The sequence below is a fragment of the Camarhynchus parvulus genome, chromosome 1 (genome assembly GCF_901933205.1).
Source record: "Camarhynchus parvulus chromosome 1, STF_HiC, whole genome shotgun sequence".
Lineage (NCBI taxonomy): Eukaryota > Metazoa > Chordata > Aves > Passeriformes > Thraupidae > Camarhynchus > Camarhynchus parvulus.
Genome location: NC_044571.1, coordinates 52280839 through 52303201, shown reverse-complemented (window position 1 = coordinate 52303201; position 22363 = coordinate 52280839). Strand labels below are relative to the sequence as shown.

The window sequence follows — 22363 nt, the reverse complement described above, 5'->3', positions numbered from 1 at the left end:
ATTTCGTTCATAATCACAATTCACAGCTTTTCTGGTTTTTGCTCATGGACATCAAGGTCTGAGCCATTTATTTGCATAACCCAAATTTATTTTGTGAGTTACTTTTATTGAAATAATACAAAATGTTTAAGGCATAAACATATTTAAGGGAATTTATATGGGCCTTCTAAGCATATTGAAAGTATCTGAATAATATATAGAGATAAGATTATAGACATAATAAATATATATTTCTAGATATATTTTAAGTACTTTTAAAATAATGGTCAATTGATTGCAGGTTTCTGTAGAAGAAAATGTTATCCAAGGAAACGATTCCTTGTCTGTGCTAAAATGGTTTCCTTACATCAATTAATGTTAACTTAACAGAGTAAAATTATGAGGCAGACAACTACCCCTGAAAGCATCCTAATATTGTCTTAATAATTGGACAAGTTTCATATGAATAAAAAGTCTGTTCTATATATAAAATGATTTTTAAAAATTTACTTCTGATTTTTAAACAATATAAGTATTTTGATTGAAAGAACATATATTTAAATAATTATTGAACAATTGTAACTAAAGCCAATGAAATAATATTCATAGCTTATTTGTGACTTTGATAACATTGTAAAACTTTGCTATAAAATTGGATGTAGTGTCAATACTAAAAAGCTACACTAAAGAATAGCTATTAATTAGCATTTTTAGATGTAGATATACAAGGATTCCAACATATTAGGAAATAGCTACATTTCAAGGAATTTATTCATTGATTTCAGTAAAATTAATGTTTGTTGCAGCTCTGATTTCATTGTGATTTTTGTACTTTGAAATCAAAGAGACCATGTAAGAGAAAATAAATCATGGTAGATGAACTAGGTCACCTGTTTTTTGAAAAGACAGTGGCTTTCTTAATAAGTAAACTTAACATTGTTTAGCACAATTTAGTGTATCAGAAGTGATTTAAATTCTTATACATAAAAAAGTATAAGATGGTTTTAATGAACCACAGAAATCTTGCAAGACTACAATTATATAGTACTTGGATTTAAAGACATTCTCTTTGAGAAAAAGGTAAAATTATTATTATTTTTAGTGAAAGTAATCATAATGGTAAAGAAAAAATTTTTTTTCATAAATTCTCCTCAGAAGAAACTTGTAGCACTTGCATAAATGAAAGTTAATTTTGATTCTTATTGTGGCTAGATTTTACATAATCAAAATAAAACAAATACAAATTTTATTGTTTCAAAATAAGAGAAGTGGAAAAGGCTGAAAAAATTCACATGAGAATCATTTTGGTAATATAAAACCAAATTGAAAAAGTTGAAAAGGAAACAGAATCTAAAATTAAATGAGGATAAATGGAAGAAAATAATGATCAAGGCACTTAAAACAAATTTGGCACAGAATGAAATTAATAGGAATAATCTAACTTTGAAGATCTGTGTATAGGTAGAACAATAATATTTTTATTATATATTAATATAATGAAATCAAAAGAAAGTTCTGGGAATAGAATTAAAATTCAATTTCTAAGTTCTTTAACTATCTCTGTGGGAGTTCTGAATACCAATATCTATATTTACTTATGGTTATTATTTTAGAATCTTCTTCATTTGGTTTCCAAAACTTGTGCTTATGTGAAGCAAAATCTTTAGAGAGGTAACATTTTTATTCAACAGCTTGTTGTAGTTGGAGAAAAATTCATATGTTTGTCTGTGAAAGACTAATTGCAATTCAAAAGGCAACTGCCTGTGGAAAATTAATGTTGAAGTGTTTTCAGCTGATTCCAAATGAGGACAGAGAAATATTTAAATCTTTTAAATCCATATACTTAGGCTTCAGAATTGCAATTCAACTTAGATCAGTAAACAAAGACCTCCATGCATACTGATGCAGTTAGAAGGAAAGACACACCTTCAAATCAAATGGCCCAAGATGGAAGCTCTATGTATTTTTTCATCTCAAATGATTGCAGAGGTTTCCCCTAAGAAAACTCATTTTAGTGCAAGCAGAATTCCTTCTCAAAATTGCTAGCGACAGAGGATTGTGAAGTTTCAGCTTTTGGGCCATGAAATGTTTCCTATAGGATTAGCAAGGCTTTAGAGAAGTATATTTGGTGCCCTTTTCCCAGAAGCTGTGCATCCCTGAATAGCAGAATTTCATATTCCAGTAGTGCCCTTAGGTTCTAACTGATTCAGCTGAGCAGACAGAAAGCATCAGCACCAGATCTACTGCCAAATCAAAAGCTCAAACTATCATTACTGTCAGAAATTATCAACCTTAAAGGGAAGCACAGATGACACTAGTCTATTTATCATATGAAATTTATTAGATCAAATGGTCTAATTTTCCTTATTCCACTTGCATTTATTCTGATTTCCTGACTTGCAGTTATTCTCAGTCATAAGTTGAAAGTCATAAATTTGCAGCTCCAAGTAGGCAAAATTGTGTATGTACAAGCATCAGAAAGAAACAAAATGTAGGATTTTTCTCCCTCTTGAAATATTAGAAGAGTCTCTATAAACTGTTCTTGTCATGGTTCATCCATTAACATGATGCAGGGAAAGAAGGGGATCAATTTTCCAGCTTGTCATGAGCTTCCAACATGCAGTAGATGCATTAAACAATGAGGTTAGAGCCCACATGCTTAAATTGAATATAAGATTAAGAAAGAGCTAGGCAACTGTTTCTTTGACTCCCATATTTGCAACAAAGCCCCAGTGCAGCCACAAGACTGCTTTATATTACTTGATTAAACACACAGGCTTCCCCCTCAACAGACTCATTTATAAGATGCATTAACGCAGGTGAGGAGGTACAACCTGAAGTTACAAAAAAGTCTACTTTTAGTTTTGTGTTTCTTCCTGCTCTAGAGTCACAGATCAGTCACTATGAATATCCAGACTATTTGACCTCTTCCTTTCAGTAAAGTCAAACTGCTCATTTAAACGAGAAGACTATAACCCATTTGAGGACAAGACTCGAACAGCAAAAAAAATTATATTACTACCCACTTTTCTCTTTTAAAAAAACACAGTTTAAAATTGATTAAATATACTTTCATGTTTCTGCAGTTCTCTTGCAGCCATGAAAACCATTCTCTTATTCCTTTCCACTCTTTGTGTAGATTTCCCATGATTATCCAGTTCTCCAGGACACATTCATGAGAACAATACCTGAACTTACTACTCTACATTCACATATTTACGCCTACAATACTCTGGGGCTTTTTCCTTGTTCACTGACTGTGAACGGTTTTATGATTTTATAGGGCATAAATACTTAATCTTTGTCACTTCCAGACTTCTTCGAGTTTGTGATCAACAGTGTATTCACTGTGTAGATCCTTGCTTTTGGGAAGATATCATTCTCTTTGTCTCATAGAAAAATAATCATTTCACAGTCAGTAAAATCCTAAGCAGTGCTGACAAAGTCATGGTTGTTTGATGACTACAACACAGGCACCAGCCCTTCCAATATTTAAGGAAGCCATCTGCAGAAAAACAGACACAAATTAACTGAATAGGAAAAAAGCATGCAAAAGATTGGCAAACAGGAACAAGCCATGCAAAGATTGTCAAAGCGCTGAGTAAAAATTATTTTTAAATGGTCAAAACTAATGGACATATAAATTGCTAAAAATAAACAAAACCCAGATTATGCTACTATTGTAATTTAAAATTGCTTACTCAAATCTGACATCTTTCTTTTGAAAGATGTGAGAACTGGAAGCAGGAATTAATTTTAGAGTTGTCATCAATTTTGTGAACGATTGATATGCAAGGGGTTTCTGTATTCTCTAGACTGTGGCTGATGTTCCACTTTAGTCCTTGGGGCAAGGTTGAAGCTATGAATATACAGAAATGGTTCCAGTATTCCTAAACAGGTTAAAGTGTCCTTTAGAATATGTTTGGCAATTTTAAACAGTATTGAAGACAACACAAGGATTAAAACCTTTAGGGGACTGAATCTTGCTGAAACTATCAAAGTAGAGTCAGATTATATGTAACAACACACTGTAATTTGTGCAACTGTATAAATCACAATATTGCTTTGACTGTATAAATCACAACATTGTTTACGTGTCTCCAAACTACCTGTCCAATCATGTTTATTAATGGTTTTTAATGTGAACTGGTGGTTTTGCAAAAAGAGAATATTCCAAAATTAATTTCGTATCTCCTACAGAACATCATAAAAATGCTCTTCTTAGTAATTCATAGTAGATTAAAAAATATGGCCTTCTGAACTAACTTTAAAGCATTTCTGTCTACATTCAAGCTTGTCAACAGAAGTTCCCCCTTGCAATCATAAGAAGAAATAGGCATTTTTGAGTATAATACATCTCACCTATTTTAAATGCTTATTGTAGGATAAGATCATGATTCTGAAGTATGAACCTTTCTGCACTAGGTTTAAAGAAAGCTTGGCGAATGGCTAATTCATACATATAAGTGTGTATATGCATGTGTGTGTGCACATGTGTATATATAAGATAAACTTTATAATTACCTGTGTCCACTCATTAGTTTGAGGGTCATATGCTTCCATAGTGTTCAGGTATGATTGACCATCATAGCCACCTACTGCATATAATTTGTCACCAAGGAGACAAACACCAACAGCATCTCGAGGCATACTCAGTGGAGCCACCATTGTCCATGTATCAGTTTTTGGGTCATACCTGAGCAAAGAAAAATGAAACTGGGTATGTGCAGAGAAGACAAGCATCAATCCATGTTGATTTTCACTTGAATATAGTTATTTTTTTTCTGGAGGAAAAAACCAAACCTTTAGTATCCTATCAAAAAAATTTCTTCCTAACACCAAAAAGAAAATATACAGATTTATTGTGTTGCCAATTCAACGCTTTAGTTGCTGATTAGAAACTTTTGCTCAGAACTTTCTAGAATAAACTAAGGTATTTGTAGGATAGTGTGTCATAAAGAGATCCGATATATAACGATATGTGACCATAAAGATATATGACCAATATCTGAATGGATGGGTATAACATTTTATTTATCTGTTATGTATACATTTAAAGTGGAGTATTTCCCATAGTGCATCTAAAAGATTAGAAATATTATTTCGTAAATTAAATTTCAATATGTTTTAATTTCTGAAATTATACTATACAACAGTAAAAATTTCCCTATGTATTCTTATGCTTAACTGCATTGCATTGCAGTTAGTTTCTCCTCCTGATATTTGCTCAAGTAGATTAAGTAATACTGTTTTTTAGACATAGTCACAACTGAATTTTTAAAACTGAGGGTAAACGTCTTTCTGTATAATGACGGTAATTTCAAAATTAAATATTTAACCTAGGTTTTCATTTAGATATTCCTTAACAAAGTAAAATTGTTTCATTTCAGAAGTCATTCCCTTGTAACTCTTTTGGACATGCATAAACCAGAAATTATTATTACTACTAATTATCTTTTGATAGTTTTTTACCAAGGATGTCCATAGTATTAGGTTACACTAGATATCTCATTTTTAGATGTCAAATATTACTAAAACAGAATAGTGCATCACACTATAATAAAACTAATTTAATCTGTCCTTAAGCAAGTCTACAATGTAATAGAATCACATGAGCAGTGGAGAAAATAAGCAAATTTTCAGTCTACAAATCCTTTAAAAAGTCTGACTTTATTAAGTTGCTTAAATGTGTAAGTCATATTACTGATAAGCAACTTGGAGGGATACTGTTTGAAGTCCTATATATTTGAACAATGAAATATTATATATAAATATTATATATATATATTAATACAAGCACTGAAATAGCAATGCTACAGTGTTTTTCTTGTAACAGCCTTTTGGTTCATACATACAACTTTTAAATTGGACAATAAAAGAATTGTCTCTAACCTTGTTCATATTGTTCTTGAGACATAAACACATTTTAAGAAAACAATCTACTTGTGTGCTAGCCTCTAATCCTGGCATTTGGGGGACTTCTCAGAAAATAAAATCTCAAATATCTAGATATATGATAAATGTCTTTCCTAACTTTAGAGGAAAATATTGCAAAATATTGCTTGAATATGTGGAAGGGAACTGACCATTTAACAAGCCAGTAAAAAAAAATTAATGGGTTTTTTTTCAAACACTGTGTGAGTTTTTCAATGACATCATCATATGCCTCTAGCTGAAACAGTTTCCCATCCATTGAAATGCACCAGTGTGTATTGTATCTTCGCCTACCTAAAGGTAATAAATGTTTAATAGACTCCTCCATACAGTCCACTTAAATTACAAGGGCCAAGGTGAGGAGGTGCAAAAGTTAAAGCTGGAAAACGATAAAACTGACATCATAATTTGACCTTTTCTTTTTCCTTCTTCTTCCAATAAACAGGTATGCAAGGCTAAAATGAATCCTTATAACTCAATTCTGTCAATGAAATAGAACTGCACAGGAACTTGTTGGTTTTGTAACTGCCAGGAAAATACTTGAGATTTCTTACATCCTTTTTGCTGCTAAAAAGCATCTGTACATGTCATCTTTATAATAACTAAGTATGCCCCAGGCTGAACAGGGTTATGATAAAAGTTCCTAAATGTGGAAAGAAATTAATTTTGAAATCAAGATGAGTCAAGGGGGAAAAAAACTGTTGGTCAAATGACTATGTTTTTAGCATCTGTCAAGTTTTGAGCAACACGTGAAAAAGAAAACCTGCTTTATGAAATCTGCCAAAATATCTTGAAAATTTTATAATTCTTATGAAGTAGTTGTTTTGCCTTTAAAAAGGAATAGAAGATTGCACTTTGTCAACTTGTGAAGATGAGTGAAATGTAACTATTATTTCAGAATGCTTAAATCCAGACAAAATCCTTTAAAATTGCATCAACCTTAGAAGAAAGTAAACTGCAATACCTAACTACCATTGAGCAGTACTTTAGCAGTAGCATTAAGAAAACATGAATCTGCTGCCTCCACTATATTTGCATAGTCTTAAAAAAATTTTTAACATATTATGTCTGGTTTCACAGTCTTCTAAGAACAATTTGGTACTGGAAGAAAGCACATCCTAGCAGGCTGCATCAGAATGACAAAATGACTGAAGCAGACTCATTCCTGAATAAGAAGAGACTTAGTTAAAAAGCAGGCCTTCAATATTTACAGAAAGAAAAAGTGTCTGAGAGATAAAATTACTCAGATTAATAGACCACCTCATCACTTGCTATTCTTTGTTTTCCTAAGATATTGAGGAGCTTTTATTTTTCGGATATGATGCATTATTTTGGAATAAAAAGCAGACATACTAAATAACGTTCCAGCCATCTTATAAACTAATCAATCAATGCAAGGACCATGAGAGTTTTTTCACATTTCAGCGGAGTCCACCAGCTAATTCACATCCACTTGATGTAAGTTTTTGCCTTACAAGTTTTTGTTTGTTAGTCCCAACTTTTAGTGTCAAAGCTAACTATTGATGAAATACATCATCCACACTTTTTGCTACAAGTGGGAAAAATATCTAGATGAGGGATACTGTATATTGTCACTCTAATAGTAGTACATAAACCAGCATAAGGATAGGTTTAGCTAATTTTTGCAGTGTCTCCTGAGAAAGACAAATGTGATGGAATATGGTTTGTCATCAACACCAGAAGAGTTGTCTTCTCAGAGAATGAAAAATGAAATAAAAGATCCCTTCTAAGTACAAATAAGGAGAAGCAGTTGAAAATATCTCATTAAGACTGTCACTAGTAGTCTTAATATAAATTTATTTAATTGAAAATTCTTGTTATTGTTCCTTATAAATAGAGGTCCACAAACATAGTCCCTGTAAGTACAGGCATCATGGTATTTCACTGATTAACTGTCCCTCTGTTGAGAAGAATTTGGCAATGATCTTTGTTTGCATACAGTAGAGATGGCAATGAATTTAAGATTGAGCAAAATCATATGGCTAACATAAGGAGTTTTCACTCAGAATTTTTCACTTAAATATTGAATACTGAGCTGGATTTAGCAGAAGAAATAACTGACATTTAATCAAGCCCTTCTGAAAAGAAATAATGAGATAAATCTTTCCCAGCTTCTATGTTAAGATAAACCAATTACTCAAGCATACCTACTTTAACTTTTGCAATCTGTACACATTTGGAGTGATTTTCCTTATTCTATTTTATAGCATTCAAAAACAGGAAAAAAAAAAGTCGAACATTCATGAAAAATTTGAAGAATACCTTTAAACTGAGTGCTTTAATCACTTCATCTGTGCTGCACTGCTCTACTAGATATACTTGGATTTGTAGAAAATCTACTTGCAAAATTCAGGGTACTGTAAATAAAGTGTATCAGGCTTACATCACCACATTAGAAAGTGGCAATTTTGATAAAGGAAGGAATTCATTGTACTGTGAATATTCATCACTTAAACAGTTCTTTATTTCTTCTTTGCTTAGCTATGTTTTTGGAGTTAGAAAGTATTCTAAATATAATTCAATTTTGTGTTATAAAATTATTTCAAGGAAAAAAAAAATTTATCTCTACAATTTTTAGTTTGTGACACTCCAATGCATAATATAGTGTCCTAAAAGTACTTAAATGGGATGTGAAAAGAGTGGATTTTTGTGTTTGTGGTAATATATAATAATACTGTGAATAAAAAGGGATTACAATAAGATTAAAAGAGATTGTCTTTCACACACCTTTATAGAATTTTTTCAAGTAAGAACTAATTAGACATTTCTAGGGTTAAGAACATCTGTTTAAACCTGCCATAACTAAGCTAAGAAAATAATGCTACCAGACATTACTTTGTATTTAAAAAATGCATGTATAATTTGATACCTTTCCACATAGTCCAGCAGTCGAGAACAGTGATTAGAAGCAGGAGCATCATGACCTCCAACTGCATAAAGAAAGCCATCACAGGTAGCCACTCCTACACCTCCTCTTCTCTTACACATAGGAGCACACATATTCCATTTATTTGTATGAGGATCATAATATTCCATTGAACTCAAACATGAACTTCCATCCCGACCTCCAACCGAATATAACCTAAGAAAGTCCATGCAAATAAAAATGTTGACAAAACAACAGCTCAGAATTGCAGAAAAGATAAAAACCATGAGTAACTGTTTTTATATCTGACATCAGAAAACAGAAAAAAAGAAAATACATAATATTTGAAATCATGTGAACCTCATATAGTGAAAAAAACAGATGTTTTCAATATTGTTACCAAACTCATGTGCTATTTAGTATTTTGTCCACCTGAAGAGGAAGGAAGATATTTCTTTCTGCTAATGAATATTTTCATTCTTTCTTTACTGCCTATTCAGTCAAGAGCACCACAAATGACATGCAGGTTTGTCTCTATAGGTTTAAAAATCATGTAAGCAGGGTTGCTGCCTAAGCTCACCATCTATGAGATGGAAGTGGAAGTGCAAAACTTATGTCTGTTAATCCAGACATGGAAGAAATATGCCGCCCATTTATTATAGTTTCTCTGTGTTTTTGCTGTGCATCAAAGTATTAAGAAGCACAAAAAATATAGAAAACAAGATCTGATATTAAACAAATTCCACATAAAGATCTATCAATTGGAACACATTTTCAGCATGAGTTTTACACTTAGAATATAGTAGAGATCAAATAGGAAATGTGTTGCAGATAGGACTATCACATTATGTTTTATACATGGATTTAAAAAAATTACTACCTCAGTTTCAAGGCTCTTGCTTATGCAGAAGAAAATTCTTACCCACACTAACAGCAACATGTCTATTTTGCACGACAATTATAACCCCCAACCACAGTGTCTTGTTTTTCTTCATCAGAATGTTTTATGAGGGTAGAGTTATGTTGGAAAGTCATGGACAACTTCTGAAGAGTATTTTAAACTTGAAATTATAAAACATGTGGTTTAACAAAAATGATGTTATGTTGGTAAGCATCTGCAGGCAAGAAACTTGTTTCGTTCTACTGTTTATAATGGGTCCCAGGAGGAAATAGTTCTGATTGTTCTTTCCCCCTAATACCATGCTGTATTCATTCCATATGAACCTTTTTGCAGTCTGTTGCCTTTTATATAGTGCCTGGAGATTAACTAATAGAAACACAGGCTATTTTAAAGTCCAACCACTAAGCAATTTTGGATGTGAAAGCTGTCTCTGTAAAGCAATTACTCGTTTGGAAGCTTTTACTGTCCTAAGCACTCCATGAATTCAGAGCCATTTAAATGTGCATTTACCATTACATTTCATTGGTATGGATGCTGATGAATAAGGAAGTGCTGCACAACCACTAAATATGTCACTGAAGCCTGAGAACATTTTGGTAGTGCCTGACAGACATACCTGTACTCTGAATAAAGCACCCAGGAGAATCTATACTCCTCTCTGAGAGATACTAAAGCAAATATACTTTTTTTTCTTTAGATTCAGACCTAACATATTTAACTTTATTTATGATTATCCGATATCTACAGATGAAATCAATATTAAAGCATCCAATTCTGTTAATCTGTGGATGTCTACAGTGTCCAACTTGCTGTTACACTCAGAGTAGTCATCTGAGCCCAAAGAACAGCATGAAAAATATTTAAACATGTGACCAAAAACATTTACCTTAATATAAATGTAAATATAAACATTTACATGTAGGTGTCTGCAAGGATATTATCTTTATTTTCAAAGATGTGACTTGGTTCAGCTACCCATAGACGGCGATAAAACATTTTTTGTGACATTTAAGTTATGTTGACATTCTGTCCAGGCTGAGAGATATGGAAAATAGTACAGTACAAAAACCAGCAGAAAAAAACATGACTGCTGGCACCCTGAAGGCAGTAGACAACCACATGTCAGTAAGTGAATTGATCCCCCAAAATATAAACCATGATTAAGATTTCTGAGACTGTCAAATATATTCCCAAGCAGATATTTGGACTCATAAACACTGAACAGCATTTTAAAAATGCAAAGAACCAACACTTCTGCAGACTTGAGTGCAAATAATCTTGTGTACCCCTAGTCAAAATCCCTACCAATTTGATATTTCTTCTGGCATGAAAAGTTCTTATTTATTCCATCATCTTTCAACTGAAATAAATCAATAAGCTGATATTTACACACTGAAAGTAAAATATACTCTCTCATTCCTCTGTTCCAATTAAGACAGCTAATAAAATATAGCTGAAGGCATTCTTGAGTTGTTGATAAAAAGACAGCAAATGCTGTTCATAAATAACTGATAAAAGTGATTGGGACCACCTTGTCTGTTGCTAAAATGCTCTCAGCTATTCAGAACAAAATTCATTTTCAAAAAAAAAAATCATATTTTGGAATTAACATTTTAGAGTTTGATTAAGTTTCTATTTTTTTTCTGCTAAGGAATCATTAATTTAGTTTTGTTTTAATTTCACAAGAGTAAAATAAAAACAGTTCAGACAAGAAAAAGTTGGAAATGAAGTAATTGTTTAAAGTTCTGGTTGTGACTGAGCTTGAACAATTCAGTCAGCTTCCAGTCTTCAGTCAAATTTCCAAATCTGTGTTCACAAAGGCCCAAAATGACTGAGGAACAGCTCTGCAACAAGCACTGAATATTCAGGATACTGAATCAGGAATCTGAAATTTTTGAATACTTATAATTAAAGCTATTTAGTATTCTTACTTCCTTTTTAGAGCGTAAGGCGTCATTTTATTAGATGACTTTAAATTAAACAATCTTTTTCACCTTTGTTCAGCTTGTCAAAAATTTGTAATACAATTTTGAGAGGGAAAAATATCATGTATTTCTCTGAATTAGCTGAATTACCCTTAACGGTATATCCCATCAAAACTAGAATTATTATAACAAAAATAATCATATATCCCTCCTTAGAGAGCAAGACCAGCAAGGAAAAGAAAGGATCCAGTACTGATCATTTTTATCTCCACAGTGAAGGTTCTGCCTGTGGAGATATTATAGATTTCTATTCCTATATAGTCTACATTTCAGCTGATTCAGACACTGTACATAGATATGAAATTAGGCCAAGCTCAGCCTCTTCTGTCTTTTCAGGGTTTTGCCACTTCTTTTACTAAGATGAAGAGAGATTGCTGAACATTTGTATATATATAACTATATGTATAATTGGCTAGAAAAATGAAGTAGAGGTTTCAAAGTGGGAAACATTAGGAGAAATCATGACCAGCTGGATCAAAAGCATTTCTCTCAGTTCTATCACTACAAACCTTTGATAACTACTCAGAAAAGACAGTTTTAAATTCAGTTTGACAAGGCAACCTCAAAAGACCAGACTGCCTTTGATGTGAGGTGGGTATGGCTTGTGAAACCAGTTGAATCATGCCCTTGCCGCATTTCTTAATGAGGTTTTCCCTTTCAAAATTCTTTCACTATGAATATCAAAGACCTTATCCCGTCTTTTGCTTAGGCCCTTTTGTACTCTTTTCTGGCCTTTCAGTGTGTTTGAAAGATCAGCAGAGAATTACTCTGGCACAAAAGATATCTTCTTGGTAGGACTGAGGATCACTGATAATTTTCATCGGTGCTGGACTACTGTATTGCTGAATCAGTCCATACTTGGCCTAGGAATCAGACTATAGAGAGAGATATTTATCCATTCTGTCTTGATTAAGCCAATAGAGTTCACTGGCAAAAGTTGAAAATACAATAATTTTGTGAATGGAAAGCATTAATGGAGGCTTAATGTGTGTAAATTTGGAAGGCCATTTCACGCATTTATAATGCAGTAGGGCAGTAAATTAAAAGTAGAGTTTGACCCCCCAAAAATGGAAAAATATATAGTCATAGAGTAAGTTCCTGGAATTGAATTAGTAGTAACTACTAATAAGTTAGATGGGGGCCCTGAGAACTTGATCTAAGGGCTGGTGTTTCTGCCCATGAAAGGGGAGTTGGAACTCGATAATCTTTGAGGTCCTTTCCAACCAAAGGCCTTCTATGATTCTGTGACATAAAATATTGAGAGAAAAACACCCTTTGCATGGATAATATTGTTATGAAAATGTTTGACTTCCTACACTGGAAATTTTAGTTTCCTAATAGAAAGAACTTGTTTCAAGCAATTTTAACTGTAATCAGAATTATATGGGCTACATGCTTTATACAAGACCATTGACTCAATGCAGAATCCACCAGTTAAAAAACATTCTTGACTTTATCAGGTTTTAAAGTAGGTGAGGCAAAATAGTCTTTGTAAATCGATCATTTACTATAGCATGTGCATGAGGACCTTTATTTACTCTATTATTAAGACACACAGTGAACCTGTCATTAAATAAGAATTTTTAGTGAATCCACAGAATTACTTTGTTCTAGACTGACATAATGTTTATGATACTAATTTTCTTTGTGAGCTTAATAATTTTAGACTATAGAGTTGTTCCATTTTTTGTCTCAGTATACATTTATTTAATGATTTTGACTAAAATATTTTAAAATATTTACACTTTTTTTTGTGGTTTCTACAGTTAAGGAAGAATTATTTCAATATGTGTCTCATTTTTCCTATAGTGGGATACAGAATAAAAAAAAATAATAGTTTGATTTAAACCAGAAGTTAACAAACATCATATGTATAAAACAGCAGCAGCATAAAAACTGTCATAAAAGAACATGAAATAACTTCTCAGGATTCAAATTAAGTTATAAAAATATTTATAGGTCAAAGTACGTTTAGAGTAAAACATAATAAGAACAGAGACAAAATTTTCAACCAAAAAAATTCTAAGGCTGGTAACTGGTGAGCTAGTCTTTGAAATATGTTCGTTATTCTTCCCATTGCAAAAGAGTTTCACAAAGTTCATTAATAATAGCTAAAAATTTCCTAAGGCAAATTTGAGATACTGTCTGGTTAGGTAGATGATGTAGATGAAAACAGACATGTGACAGCACAATCTTTTTTGACAATAGAAAGCACTTCTGTAATTTAGCAGCATGCAAAATATCTACGTCACACTTAATATACTGATTTCCTTGTAATTAGTGAGAATATTGTGGGCAGAAAGCATGCAGTTTAAAACATTTTCTTTTCTCCTTACATGACAGTAACTATGTATGCCAATCAAGGTATTTTTCTTAGTTTGAATGGATTAGTAAAAGAATAAGTGAATCACCAGTAAGGCCTAAGAGCAAAGAAAACCTCAAGCAACAAAAGCTATGACAAAAAAATTGCACTGAGGGGTAATATAGTAGTTTTGGTCATACTTTCTCATCTTGTTAGTTTGGCATGAAATTTTGAATTGTTACTTCAGCCTTAAAAAGCACAATTAAAGCATATTTATACTTCCTTTATTTAATAATTTTGAGCAGTTCCCAAGTCTTTGCTGAAGTATGAAAATTATCCATGCATTGCAATTATATGGCTGACTTGCAAAAAGGTCTTAGGTCATTTAGCTTATGATCTTCACAAAGAACAAACCCTTCTCTGTTCAACAAACTCAGCCAATAATGTGAGATTTATCTGAAGCTGGTCTACTGAGTCAAAAGAAAGTTCATCTTACCCAAATACTAGTTATTAAGAAGTTAATCAAGTTTCAAATTGGAAAAATTAGAAGTTAAGAGTGGAGATGGCTTGGTATTCTATTCTGCTGAGTATAGTAGGTATTTGTCAGCTGTTGTAATGGCTGTTGCCCATAAAGATATTTAGTTGAGCATTAAATTATTATTTAGCTTTCTTTAATTTCAGTCAGATGTGTATATTTAAATATCCTTCCAGATGACACATATGTGGAAATAAGGAATTATGTGAATATACATGATAACACAGAGGAATGCACACGTGTACACGTCTGTGTGTGTAGTCTAAGTTGAAGCCTACATTTGGTGTGGGAGGATCTCTAGACTGCTCCAACTGCCTCACCCCTGAAGAGTTGCAGCTGCACTAATTAGCAAAGATTAGGAACAGGCCTGCTCTTAACAGGCCACAGCTGTGTCTAATAAGAATGAGTGATATAAAAGAGTGGGTTAGGTGGGTGAAGAGAGAGTTGGTGTTTGTTGGTTGTACTGTGAAGAAGAGGGAGTCAGTGCTGTGAGGAGCTGTCTATGAAAAATCACCAAGAAGGTATGGAACTTTTGCAATTGCATAACAACATGCATGTCCAAATTAATTCATACCATACTAGATCATATTTATGTAGATTTTATAATTCATTACAAAATTTACTGGAAAAAAAAGGAATTATGTAGTAGAGGCAAATGGTTTCTTATTACAAAACCTGAATGACAGACCTTATCACAAATTACAGTCATTCCAGCTGGGCAACAGTCAACAGCCAGCTAGTCTGAAAATTTTGCTGTGTGGGTAATGGATGAAGAGGAGGGCATAGTAGGGGCATACACACTAAAAGATGTAGGTGAACAGTAAACAGTCAAAATAGAAATGTGGTCCAAGCATCTGGGCCCCTGGCCACAGTATAGCTAGGGAAAATAGGCTCAGCAAGTTCCCACTCTGCAAATAAGCAATGTTTTTAGCATCTGTTGTGTCTCCTACCAGTGACTTAGTTTTGAAAGAGGCAGGCATCCTAGCTGCATATGCATCTGCCTTGGACTGTAGAAAAAATAGTGGCTTTACATTAAAGATTCATTATTTCAGTAAAGCTTCATGGTTTCACTTTTTTCTTACAAGAGTGACATAAATTTGTCTAGTTTGTATCTTTTTAAGGCTAGCCTAGTCCCACAGAAAGTAAAATAGACCTGTGCAGAGTCTCTCTCTTTACAGGCTGGATGCAAAATAACAAGTTAAATCTTGCTTGAGAAAGAGAGAATATAATGCACTTTGAATTAAATGGTACATTCACTGAGCTGCATGAGACCCCCATGTAGAAAATATGAATTTGTGTGCAAAAGCATAAAAGATCAGACCAGGGCACTGAATTAGTAATACACCTTAATGATTCTGCTAAGAGAAAATGCCACAGATAGTTTATTATATGATGCATGAAAGCCAAAGGAGCAGAACTCCTGGAGGAGGCTGTAATCAGCCGTACAATCAAGTTTTGTAGGTGGTTATATGAACGTAATACATTCCTAATTCTCTCATGCCAAACACTGAACTACCATTAAGGACTTTGTGGAATTATTAACCTTCGTCTCTCCAAGGTCAGTTCAAAGCAGTTATATTCCCGGTGAGTGATTAACTATAAGATGATTTTGAGAACCTTTCTTGTGTTCACACTAATTTGGTTTGAATTTTGCTACTTTTCTTAAAAAATAAGGTTCATCAGGCCAAACTTTCTGATAGTCACTTTGTAATAGTGCATAAAAATTGTAAGGAACATATTAAACTAAAGTAACTGCTGTTTACAGCAGACATAATATTGAGCTAAATAACACAAGTTTCTTTCCAGTTTTTCTCATTAAATGGCCTGAAAACAAAACATTCCACTGTGTATATGCCAACATCTCTATTGGGCAGCTTTCTGTGTTTCCCATTCAAAATGAAACCGACAATAGCTGGGAAAGCACTGCCAAAACAATAATCCAGTTTATGATAAATCCATTACTAAATGAATCCAATTATTGCAAGAGTGGTGGAACTGAATAAATGTAACTGAATATAAATAGGTAAATAACTATTAAAAAAAATCCCAAAGCTACATAGTTATTAAAGTGTCTCTACCTAATTAGTAAAATTAAAAATGTAACACATTAATTTGCATGAATGTAAAGGGAAAAATAATAATATGTATATACAAATGCATTTTTTAAAAATAACAATTTGTATATTCTATCAGTACTTAAGCAGAATTAATAGGATGTGGAATCTGATCTAAATTCTATCTGTTGCAGTTAAATAAGAGACCAAATTTGACATTACCAATTGATAATAAATAATTGCTTAAAGGACAAAACCAGAAAAGTGAGGGTTTTTTATGTTGGACTGTCTTTCAACAATAATATGAAAAAAATATCAATGTCTCAGGCAAACAGGAAAAAGGACTTTTTTTTCAACACAATTGATGGAGAGAGATGAGGCTTGCCAAACAACTCCAATTTTAAACCTGTTGGATTTGATTAAGAGAATCTATGCTTAGGGGTTTGTTCCTGTAAAGGAAAATATCTCTGGGTCAGTTTATGCATCTTGCCTGTAGTCTTGGCATTGCATTTTCCTGCTAGATATAGGCATAGTGGCCTGTGGAGGACACCACACTGGAGTAGGAGATTATCTCCCAAAGGACTGCAGCCCATGGAGAGCCCATGATGGAGCAAGGGAAATGTGTGAGAAAGGAGGGCAGAGAGAAGGGTCTGAGAATTATGGTCTGACCACAAAACCCATTTCCCACTCCCTGCACCAGTCAGAGGTGGGGCTACAATGTTATACAATCATAAACTGAGCCTGGGAAAGGGGGGAAGAAAGGTGGCATTTTAAAATTTGGGGTTGCTTCTCACTAGCCAGAATCTATTTTTATTACTAATGAATTGCATTAATTTTCCCCAAGTCAAGCCTATTTTGCCTGTAACAGCAAATGGTAAGCAGTCAGATGGATATTGATGCGGAATAATATTTTCTTGCAGCAATTCTCCTTGCTCTTTTACTTTCCTTCAGAGACAACAAAAATTTACAAAACTTTTCCTTAAATAAAAGTAAAATATTATTTGAAAGAATACTTGTACAGTTGTATTTCTAAAGTTAAGATTAAACAATTCCTCACTTTTTGTCGTCTATCATATACCAACAACATTGTGTGGTATTTAATAAAAATAGCAGCAGGGGGGAAATATCAAGTTCACTGTAGAACATACTTGAGGATGTGGCAATCAATAAAGGACAGGGCTCCTTTTCCTTGACTATGCAAGATGTTAGCATGAGATTGAACTGCTTTACCAGTGTGTCAAAGTCATGATTTTTGACACTTTAGGTACTGCTGTGATGTTCTACCATTCAAAGTCAGCCTGTGGATCCCATCAATAGCTGAGCATTTTATGCTTTTGTAACACAGATTTACTGGCATTTGCTAAAGGGATCAAGACTTAAGGGCCAGACTTTCTGCCATGAAAGCTACAGTTGCTTCAAAAAAGATTGATAAATTTGAACATATCAGTAGAAATTAAGGAATATTTTTTGTAATGCAGTTTTTGTGGACATATAATAGAGCAATATAGAAAAATTTCAGTTAATTAGTGACGCAAAAATGTTTAGACTAACATAAATCTGTATGATACAGAGAATGTCTTTGAGGAGTATGTATTCCTGATGAAAATGTGTAAACTAAATTTCATTTTCACTTAATGCTACGCCATTAATGTAAAATATGTTCTGAAATGAAATTAAATTAGTGGAAATGTTTAGTGCTCTTAGGGAATGGGCAGTCCATGTATTAGAGTTTTTAATAGAAGGATAATCAATAGCTATGGTATTATCTATAATTTGGAGGCATTTACATTTTAAATTAATGAAAGGATTGGTATTTATTGGATTGAAGGTGCCAACTAGATTTTTTTTGTTCTTCTTGAGTTTAAAATCAAGAAATTCAGAAAAGCTTGAAATAGTTAAGTGATAATTTCAAAAAGGATCTGGCAAATATAGACTTCTTCACACTTTTCATTCCTTGGTGCTTCTAACTCATACTACAGAAAAGTTCTATTGCTTCAGCACTATCTGCTGACAACTGTAGAACGCTGGTCTTATACTATATAACTTGTGCACTAGTTACACATACTTATGTGAGCCCCAAAGATTCAAATAAGTCATCCCAACTTTTAACTCTATGTCTGCATATAAAAAGCACCATTCTCTACCAGTTTTTTTTTTTCAAAGCGTAGACCTCCATCCCACATTTAGTATTCTAACACCCATATCTATTGCTCATCTGAGGAGGTTCATGCACTCTTTCTTATCCAGTCTCTGCAACAGGCTTGTTAACAGTAACAAGGCAGAAAGGATGATGCTGTTTCCATATCAGAAGGAATTACTGACCATATTTCATCCCAGGAAATTCTACAGTCGTGGCAAGTCCTACAACATCTATATTTAACAAAATATGTTACAAACTGATAAAGGCATCAAGTTAATAAATAATTTTTATATATAGTAAGGATAACACGCTCCACTCTTGTGTTACTGTTTGACTATGAGAGACACGTGAAGATGTAGGAGATGGAATCTCCAAAGCCTCAGCAAACCTTCTTAGTGGTGCCCGGAACTTATTGTTGACTTGGGAAAAAAAAATTATCACTGAAAAGGAAAATTCTCAGATTCCAGTCTTTGGTGTTAGATAAAACCACATAACATTATCCTTTATATGAACCAATAAACAGGTATTTAGAACCTGATGAGAGGTATGTGGACACAATCTTGTTGTCCCCATATTACTTTTATTTCGTCTCTATTTTGCCAGCTGAATTGCAGCTATTTTGTGCATGTGTTTCTTTGCCAGCTGTATCAGTTTTACTGCTTTTCTTTGGTATGACATGCATTCTTGATAGTCATGGTACACATTATATAGCCTTTGCAATTTCACTTGAACTGCCTTTGATATGGATGACCAGAATTCCACACAGTAACACAACATATATGTTTCCAATATTAATAAAACTTTATGTATTCTTCAGTAGCATTTCCTTTTATTCCCTGAGATTTCTTCTTCTGTTCTTTTTCTGTGCTAACAACCTACAAAGCTTTTTTCACCTCTTCTTTTACTTCTTAACATTAATTTTCTTTAAACACAAGGCTTAATTCACACATAAACTACTAAATATACTATTTGTGTTGCTTCTTAAGATCATCCAAATTCATGTGGCCAACACGAATTTGGCCATTTGGCCATCATGTATTTATGTGGCCAACATGAATGATATGATATTACTCCCTTTGGTGCCACTTTGAATGGTCTGGTAATTTAACTAGCTTGCTCCTGCTGTTATGCTCTTTTAACCCAGGACAGATCTGTAAAGAATTCCAGGGGTAACTGTGACATCTTAGCTATTGCATAGAGTCCTTTTCTTCTTCATGTCCCTGTACTACTCACCTTTTTTTCATCTTAAGCATTTATTTCATACATAGCACCAGATAAATTGCTCTGTTGAAATTCTGGTAAAATAAATTTGTCATGTGTCTTTCTTTTATCTTGAAAAACACCTCTATCTTTTATTAGTTGTTCTAGCTCTCCTTACAACTAAGACATTTAAGAAAATGAGTATTGCCTGTGTTCCTCACTAAAGGATAGTAATTATTATATCCTATTACTCTGGGAAATCTGGAGGTAACAACCAGGTGACCTTTGTGTGGGCAGGGGAAGATACTCCATTAAGCCCTCCTGGGTGAAATAGTACTTCAACTTCTAAATGTAATAAGGCAACATGAGTATAGAAAAGAACCCTGGCAAATGGACTAAGTTTAAAATTTAAAAAAATCCCAAACTTCAGATAGTTATTTTTCTAAATTTCTGAGAAATTCAGTAGGATTTTATTGCTTCAAAAATTATTTTTCAAATTAGTTTATGATGCACATGTTGACACAATCCTTTTCATGTTTTAGGAAAGATGTTGATATAAGAATTTCAGTTTAAATTTTAAAATGTATTTCAGTGAAAAAGCATTCATTTCTGTGCACCCTGCTTTGCCAAATTTAGGTTGTATTGCTTTCAATTTGTTTGAGCTGCAAAATAATTGATAATTTACTTGCATGGTCTACACAAGTCAGCTTCTGAAACACTTCAATACATCAGGAACTAATAAGAGGTTACTTACAAATAAATTTCTTCACTTGGAGCCTGATGAGATCAGAATATGAAAGCTTTACGTTTTTTATTTATTTCCATCATAAGCCAATAGAAAAATACAATTTTCATTTTTCTGCTTAAAATTAATTTAAATGGAAAACAAATTCAGCCAACTATAGGGTGTTGGAAGATCACATATGGAATAGTTTCTCACATTAAAACACAAAAGAAGTGGCTATACTTTTTCAAGTCTTCTAGGAAACTCACATTTGAAATATTTAGCATCCAGTGTCCATTTTATGTAAAGTGCCCAAAGCAGTGTGAGAGATACACATGCAGAATAGTTTGTAGTGCTCTCACTTCAACAAGCATCTAATGCATTTCATTTATTTACCTATTTACTTCACTGCTGAAAAAAGAAATCATAATGAATAACCAAGAAAAAACTTCTCAGAACTTCCATACTTAAATGGAAAACTTTTTTCCTTTGCTGAATGTTCAACCCAACATTGTGTTTCTCAATGAGATATCCATTTCCAATACCCCCAGGAATGCAGCACACGTCAGTTGCATGGAACAGCAATGTTGCAAGAATAGTGCTGGGAATTTGAAAGATTCTTAAATAGGCTTTCAAATTGCAGTTCTTGGCATATTGGGTATTTTTTAAAGATGGGTACTCAGACAAAAGGAGTAAAAATCAATGGCAGATTTCTACTTGTTGCAGTGAGACCACTGCTTTTCAGTTTTCAGTGGTGTCCATCCTACCTTTCTTGGACACAGATAACATCTTTTTTAACTTAAAAGTGTTTGATATAAGTCATGAAAAATTCAACTGAGTATCTGTTAACTGGGAAGCATTAAGTATATGGTCAGCTGTGTGAGAGAAACAAAGCTGGAATATATATGCATAATCATATGATGCTCTTCATGACTTTAGATAAATTTTTCCAGGGTTTTTTCTCCAGATGTGGCTTCTGCTAGTCTGCTGCATGGTTTGTGCACCACTGAAACCAGTTTCTTGCAGAGTAACAGGGCTATTAAAGCAGCTTTGACCATTTGATCTTCTCTGGAACAATTCAATGCCACTGCAACTTAATAAGGGAAAGCAATGACAATTAAGCTTCATTGGTTTTCAAAATAAGTGTTTCAATTGTGTAAGCACACCCTACTCACTTGCCATTTAATGCTGCTACTCCAACAGTGCTTCTGGCAATTGACATACTTGCCACAAATGTCCACTGCTGACTTTGAGGGTCCCACCTCTCAACTGTGTTCAAATAACTCCAACCATCATGTCCTCCCACTGCATAAATAGGCCCTTCAAGCACTGTAACTCCTAAAATGAAGGAGAAAGTGAGAGAAGATAAGTGTGTTTCCTCTATCAGAAGTAAAAAATAAAACACTTTTCCAAAACACAACCAACAAATGAACTTTTATATTCAAAATGAAAATGGAAATACCAGTTTGAGATTTGATTAATTAAGAATCAACAAACAGGAATAAAATTAATGCCACTGCACATGGCTCTATGAAAAACATGTCTTGTCAAACAAACTTAATTTCATTTCTTGAGAAGAGTGTTTGCTTCAGAGAATAACCTGTCAATTATGTGGTCCTCTTAGATTTTTCTATTCCCTTTGGTTTCTCATAACATTCTGATCATGAATTAGCTCTTTAGAGTAGCAGTAAAGCACACAATAAAGTAGGGACTGGATACTTG

The 22363-nt window shown here is 33.3% G+C and overlaps 1 protein-coding gene across 1 annotated transcript in view; it reads right to left on the bottom strand.

Moving 5' to 3' along the window:
* Positions 1-1373: 1373 nt before the first annotated feature.
* The window catches only part of LOC115909205 (kelch-like protein 1), a 124274-nt gene continuing 103284 nt past the window's right edge, over positions 1374-22363 (bottom strand). Inside the window, exons 7-10 of the mRNA XM_030958355.1 lie at positions 21817-21979; positions 8804-9016; positions 4504-4675; positions 1374-3484 (exon numbers count right to left, since the gene is read on the bottom strand). Of these exons, the coding sequence (XP_030814215.1) occupies positions 3425-3484; positions 4504-4675; positions 8804-9016; positions 21817-21979 (608 nt within the window). The 3' untranslated portion in view covers positions 1374-3424. The remainder of the gene's footprint in view (positions 3485-4503; positions 4676-8803; positions 9017-21816; positions 21980-22363) is intronic.